We start from the raw sequence: 7882 nt of genomic DNA on the forward strand, positions 1-7882 counted from the left end.
TTTAATGAGTGTTCCTAATGTAATGGGCACTACCGGGTAAAGATGAAATTCACATGATGATATGTTTTCAATGTCCTGTACACACTTTGTAACACATCGGTTATAAATAACAAAAATCTGTACTTAGAAATAATATAAAGCCATTAAAACACCAAAAAATAATATTTCTTTCCAATTTTAGGTCAATCAGTGAGATTTTATGGTGATTTGCATATTTTTCCATAGTGGTGTAATAGGAATATTGGATGTATAAGTGGGGGTGGGGGGGTTATGTTTTATTTAAAGGGCTATTTAGGTCGTCAATAAAGAAACATAAAGTACCTGACACATAAACTTTGGTAACAATTCTAGTTATAATAATTTTGTGGAGGCCAAAAAAAATTACAATCGGTGCATCTCTAGTACTGAGAGTAATAAAATCTGGATACCACCCGACCTCCATGTTAGAGCATAATTGCCGCTGTGTGAATATGGCAAATAGGGCTTTACTTGTGTCTACATTTAGCGCGCATTCCCCCGGTCACTCTGCATTATGTGCAGTATGTAATGAGATTTTTTTAACATTTACTGAGGCGGCATAAGGCCGATGACACTCCGTCAACGTGTAAAATGCTCTCAAGTGACACAGACTTCATAACTTCAACGTGTCGCCGCCGCAGGGAGAGCTGGAACCGGAGAGAGAGAGAGAGACAGAGAGAGAGAGAGAGAGAGAGAGAGAGCGAGAGATGCAAAGCCATGTTGGACAGCTCACATATACATGAAAGGCTTTCACACAGCTGTAAATCAGAAAGGAGAGAGATATGTATGCATTCCCAAAAACTGTGTGTGTGTGTGTGTGTGTGTGTGTGTGTGTGTGTGTGTGTGTGGGGTTGTAAATCAGGCTCTATATAGAGTGTGATGGAGGCATCAGATGACAGAGTCGTGATAAAACGTGGAGATATAGATAAGGCAAAGGTAAATCAAATTTACACACACACACACACACACACACACACACACACACACCTAAATCCAGCCGTCTAAATCCACAGCAACAGAGAGCTCAGAGCAAAGCCTTGCTTCAGACCAGAGCTATTTCACACCCTACATCCCAAAACATCTCTCTCTCTCTCTCTCTCTCTCTCACACACACACACACACTCACACACACTTGCATGTTCATTTTCTCTCTCTCCCTTTCTATTTCTGTCTTTCTTGCTGTATCTCTTGTTTCTCTAATGCTTTGCTTACCCCGCTCTTTATTTCACTTTTAACTGTATCTGAACACACACACACACACACACACACACACACACACACAAACAGTCTGGGTGGTGTTATACTGTGTACTTTTCTTTATACTATCATCCCATCAGAGCTCAGCTTAGGCCTATAATGGGCTAAAGGCATGAGACTGTAACACACACCCAGAAATACCCACACAAACACACTCACACACACACACACATGCACGCAAAGTAATAAACACCTCCATTAATGTCAGCATTATGTTGTACAAAGGATGTCTCGGCTACCCCTGGTGGTATATTAGGAAAACTATTAAAAGCATTTTGGATTTTACGATTCTGTTGCCTCACACGGGACGCTGTCCTGACGGCTCCTCCAGTTCCTTTCTTTCCTTTTGTTTGGAAGAGGGGGAATAAACACCACGAGAGGGTTTTTGCTCCACAATCAGACACCAGATATCCATCATATTGGAAAAAAGAAAACATAAAAGCACCTCTTTACTGTGATTAAGCCTTATCTATGCTCCTATCATGATATCAGTTTAATATTCAGTTTAATATACATCACCAGCCCTACTGACACCTGCACTAAAATTATTGGTAATGCAAGATTCAAATAAATTAAATAAATTTTAAAAGAAAGAAAAACAAATTTACAGACCAGATCCTATACATTTTAAAGAGAGAAGTGGGAATCTGTGTATAGTGTGTGCGTGAGAGAGAGATGTTGTGTGTGCATATGTGATGCCTCCATGCCTATTAATATGATGTGTTGTAGCAGTGATACTAAACAACTGTGAAGTCAGGAATGCCCTGTAGGAACTGACCGATACTGATTATTGGGATCAATGTTATCCATAAAAACACACATTTTTAGCAATGAATCAAATCCCGGTCGTAGAAATGAAGATGTGTACCGGAGACTTTATATTTTACAGATGAACAATAAACTTAACTATCACCGTCTGCTCAGCTGTGATTGGCTAACAACATTTTTAACCCTTTGAAACCCGAGCAACCTCCCTTGATTTTTTTTCTAAATCACGGGGCAAAAAGGAGATGAACAAATTAGTATAAATAAATAATTTTTAAAAAATGAAAAATTAGTGAGACAAACAGGCAAAAAAGTGAATACAAAAAAAATTACCAGAAGTTAGCATGAATAAATAAATAAATAATTTTTTTAAAAAATTACCACAAGTAAGCACTGAGTAAATTGTAAATAATAATAATAATTGAATACAATACAATAATTGAATTAATAAATAAATAACTTAAAAATAAAACAAAATGAAAAATAATTTGAAAATAAAAACAAAAGTAAGCACTGAGTAAATACTAAAAAAAAAAAAAAAAAAAAAGTACTGGAAAAAAAATCTCTCAAAATAAAAAAGTTGTTTAGAGGATGAAATAAACCCTTTCAAAATAAAAGCCAGCCCATGTGGGTTTCAAAGGGTTAAATGATCTCTATGGGTTATTACACACTAATATCAATACACCTGTGATGAAGCAACATCGGGCAATAATATCGACCAGCTGATTGATCGATCAGCTGTGGTTCACATACCATTCAGCTGACACACACACACACACACACACACACACACACACACACACACAGGAGGTGGCCTGTTGGATGAATGAATGAATGAAGGCCTGAGGAGACCAGACGTGATGGAAGGAGAAGAGGAACGATGAATAAATGAGTGCAAATTAAAGCCGACGACACGTGACAGACTGTAATGAAGGTGATGAAGAGGAGGATGGGAGGATGAACAAGTGAGAACGTGTTGATGAAGGGATGATGAAAACCTGGAAAATAAAGGAGGCACTGAGGAGGATGATCTGAATGAACGAATGAATGTAAACCACACAATGACTGCATGAATGAATAGTAACTGAGTGAAGGGGGGATTGGGAGAATGGATGAATAAATGAATGACTACTTAGGATTTGAGTCCTATGAATGAAAAACCTAACAAATGAATGAGTGATTGAGTGAATCAGTGAATGACTGAATGAATGAATGAACTCAGTCAATCACTTACAATTAGAGAAAAAAATCAAGTAAATCATGTAAATAATAACAAAATAAATGAAAGGAAAGTCCACAGAAGTAACTAATGTTCCCCAAAATTCTTCAACCAAACTTAAAAAATAAAATTAAATAAAATAAAATAAAATAAAATTAAATTAAATTAAATTAAATTAAATTAAATTAAATTAAATAATAATTTTAAAAAATGGTCCAGTGGCCACAGTGGCTCATGGATCCTAAATTTCACCAGCCATTTTCACTACTTCACAAGCCAACTAACAATTTTTAGGATCAAAGAGGACCTCTAAATGATGCACAGTTTATTGATAACGAGCCTGCTATTAAAATAATAATAATAATAATAACACACTATGGCTGAGAAATAGCTGCAAAAAAATGTCAAAGCAAATTTAAGACAGCGTTTATGATGATTTCAGCTTTTTTGACAGCAGACTGGAGCGGTTTGCAAGCTTTGCAGGTGTGACTGTGTTTTGGGTCCACTTCATGTCAGACCAAGGCCTGGCTCAGAGTTAAGGGCCAAAGGTTTTATAGCAGAAAAATAACAGAGAAAAGAAAGATAGTGAACAAGCGGCAGTCCTGGTCAGTCGAGGACCAGGGGACAAGTGGTGTCCAAAGGAAAAAATTCCCATGGTACACAGCTCTGCAGTGAAGTGTCGGGTGCCGGGGCCGAGGGCCATTGAAGACAGCCCTTGCTCAGTGGAAAGACTGCTAATGTTTGTGATGCCAAGCTAAAGTGTTGAATTGAAAATGGTGGTGCAGAAACATTCCCATAATACTTCCATGGACGGTGATAACTGCAGCAATGTCTTCCCTAGGATCTGGACCCCCCTCTTGGTATTTTTCCTGTGCTCCCATCAGTCACTCACCAGAACAGGGTCATGACACCAGTAAAACTACACAAATATGAAATTTTACACGCAACCAGATCTTTGCCCGAGCCCTGGATGCTGTGCAGTGGCTGTCCTTTAGACAGAAACCCATCTCCCAGACATGTAAAATGTCTCTGGGACCGTATTAAAATGAAGAAAACCACTCAGTTTGCATTTCGCTTTAGCTCGTGGTCTTCACCTAGTTTGGTGTGAACCACAGCTGAAGAGTTTAACAGCAGTTGCAAACACATAAATAAATACTTCACTAGGAGCATCGGTCCAGGCTTTATTCTGTCATGCTGGGTTCGCCCCACATTGCACCAACACTCACACACACACACACACACATATGTAGACACACAGTTGTCCTCTGGTTTTAGCTATAGGGTCGGAGGGTAATACCAGGGGACGATTTCACACTTGCTAATTACTACATAGGCACGCATGCCAATGCAAGAATGTGGCTGCCATAGAATCACCGAGGATAGAAACCGTCCCTCCCTCATGACAAACACATCGCTGGTACAGCTGACATGGTGGACATAGATGTTTTTAACATGTTAAGAAGGAGAGAAGCTACATTCAAACCTTCTTCTGGCCCTGGAGGAGTAGATTATGTAAGAAGTCTCTCCTCATGAACGCAACTGCATTATTCATTTGTGCCGTTTTGCCATTCTTAATAGCAATCTAGGGATAAATTACATGGAATACTTATTTTTTAAACAACCCTGTGTCTTTTTTTCAGTGCTGTTCAGTGGTTTTCGTCTGGGCAGGTCAAACTACACCGCTCATGTTTTGGACGTGCTGATATATCCTCTGAGTTATGACACTGTGCACTGTTTCAGTCTAATGTGATTATGAATGAGGTGTAAAAAGATTTCCTATTAATGTACAACATCCAATGATAGTCTTGACTTTTGGCTTTCGAGAGTTCCTCTCTCATGTGTTTCTGAATTTGCTGACATTGATTCTGATGAGTTTTGGAGGTCAAATGAAAATACGAAGCAGACACACTCAGATTAGAATCAGATTGGGCGTTTCATCATTTTCACAACATCTGCGCTGTGGGTTTTGCACAGTTTCAGTAACATGTAAGAACCGCTACTACTATGGTAAAATAAGTCACACGCTTTTCACCTTCTTCCTGTGGTTGTACCCGACATTTTAGTACAAATTTTCCTTATCAGGATCGACTGTGAACACTGATCCGGGGAAACATGGAGCTGAAAGAATATACAGAGCTGAGGGAACATAGAACTGAGTGAATGCAGCTGAGGGAACAAAGCTGAGGGAACATAAAGCTGATAGAACATAAGGCCGAGGGAACATGGAGCTCAGGGAACATAGAGAAGAGGGAACATGGAAAACATGAAGTTGAGGAAAGTCATAGGGAAAATAAAGTGTAAGGAGAACAGACCTACGGTAAGGGAACACAGAGATGAGGGAACATGAATTTTAGGGATGTCTGAGGGAACATGAAGTTTAGGGATGTCTGAGGGAACATAGGGCTTATGCAGGATAGAGCTACTGTAAGGGAACACAGAGATGAGGGAACATGAATTTTAGGGATGTCTGAGGGAACATGAAGTTTAGGGATGTCTGAGGGAGCATAGAGCTGTGGGAACATGGAGCTCAGGGAACATGGAGCTCAGGGAACATGGTCCTGAGAAAACACGAAGGAGGAAAGTCGTAGGGAAAATAAAGTTTAAGGAGAATAGACCTCTAAGGGAACACAGCGATGAGGGCACATGAGGTTTAGGGATGTCTGACGGAACATAGAGGTTAAGGAGAATAGAGCTACTGTAAGGGAACACAGAGATGAGGGAACATGAAGTTTAGGGATGTCTGAGGGAACATAGGGCTGAGGGAACATGGAGCTCAAGGAACATAGAGAAGAGGGAACATGGATCTGAGAAAACATGAAGTTGAAAAAAGTCGTAGGGAAAATAAAGTGTAAGGAGAAAAGATCTACCTTAAGGGAACACAGAGAGGAGGGAACATGAAGTTTAGGGATGTCTGAGGGAACATAGAGCTTACGGAGAATAGAGCTACTGTAAGGGAACACAGAGATGAGGGAACATGAAGTTTAGGGATGTCTGAGGGAACATGGAGCTCAGGGAACATAGAGAAGAGGGAACATGGATCTGAGAAAACATGAAGTTTAGGGATGTCTGAGGGAACATAGAGCTTACGGAGAATAGAGCTACTATAAGGGAACACAGAGACAAGAGAACATGGAGCTGAGGGAACATAAAGCTGACGGAACATAGCAGAACAGAAAGAGAGAGATGAAGGAACATGGGTCTGAGAAAACATGCAGTTGAGGGGCGTCTGAGGGAACACAGAGCTGGTTGATCTTTCAATTTCTGCTGTCACTTCCATTATCATGTTTCCTGTTGCTACATGTTTTCCAGATCCGCATGTCGACTAACAACCACCCCCGGCAGAACGGACACCAGAGAAGGTAACAGAAGGAAAATGTTTTTGCTGCTTCAAGCTCATGTTCGGTGTGTATCGTCAGCGGTTTGAGACACAGAGGAAAAGGTTATGGAGAGGACTATTTATTTAAATTGTTAGGGGGGAAAAACAGGATTCAGACTGAGAATTGAAACAATATATTTGACGAACATAAGGCAGGGTCACCATTCGGCTCCACTGTTAGTTTTAGATTTTTTTTTTTATTTTAGTACCACAAAGTGTGAAGTAGCACCGGGTGAAATGATGCATCCATATGATGACTTCATTTACTGTTGGGGAAAAGGGGTTCCTACACACACACACACACACACACACACACACACACACACACATTGGCGGTGTACTCACCAGCGTGCAGGGTCAAAGGCGGCGCTGCTGTTGGTGGTTTTACCGGTCGATGCGTTGCGGTTGGTGCTGTTGATCTTGGACGCCTTTGGGTGACCAACGCCCGCCGAGCTCTGCTGTTGTGAGCATGGGGTCTTCTTTCCCTCCAGCATGGCCACACACTCACACACACACACACACACACACACACACACACACACTCCCTCTCTTAAACACTTGTAACACTTTAATCTCTCTTTCAAGTCTGTCTTTCTCGCAAACTAACACTCTGTACTTATCTATCCACCTCTCTCTCTGTCACTCACTCACACACACACACACACACACACACACACACACACAGACACGCACACACACTCCCTCTCTTAAACACTTGTAACACTTTAATCTCCCTTTCAGTCTCTTTCTCACAAACTAACACTCTGTACTTATCTATCCACCTCTCTCTCTGTCACTCACTCACACACACACACACACACTCACACACACACACACACACACACACACAGATCTCCCCGTACCAAACTTTGAGTCAGTCCGTGATTTCAGTTGGAAAGCAACACACTTCCAAATATCAAGATAAATCCAAAACTCCACAAATTGACGTGAACATAAAAGGACAACCCAAGTCCCTCAGCCGTGTCCGGTGTGAACGATTTCCACTTAAAAAAAAAAAAGAAAAAGAAAAAGAAAAACAAAGGCTAATCTCACCCTTGGTAAATCCTCAGTTTAATCCCAAAAGTAATTCCAGAAGAATTCCTGAACTGAGGAGTTTTTTTTCCAATAATGTGTGAGGTTAAGGAGCAGATCTGGTTGCAGAAGCTGCTGCAGGTGATCGGAGGTGATCGGATCGAAGAACAAAAAAAAAAAAACAGACAACAAAAACAGTCAGCAGACGCTCCCCG

General features: G+C 40.6%; 1 protein-coding gene across 1 annotated transcript in view; it reads right to left on the bottom strand.

Annotated features, from left to right (window-relative positions):
• LOC115376204 (uncharacterized) overlaps window positions 1-7129 on the bottom strand; it is a 94046-nt gene extending 86917 nt beyond the window's left edge. Inside the window, exon 1 of the mRNA XM_030075696.1 lies at window positions 6981-7129. Within this exon, the coding sequence (XP_029931556.1) occupies window positions 6981-7129 (149 nt within the window). The remainder of the gene's footprint in view (window positions 1-6980) is intronic.
• Window positions 7130-7882: the final 753 nt, after the last annotated feature.

Source organism: Myripristis murdjan, chromosome 18 (assembly GCF_902150065.1).
Source record: "Myripristis murdjan chromosome 18, fMyrMur1.1, whole genome shotgun sequence".
Classification (NCBI taxonomy): Eukaryota; Metazoa; Chordata; class Actinopteri; order Holocentriformes; family Holocentridae; genus Myripristis; species Myripristis murdjan.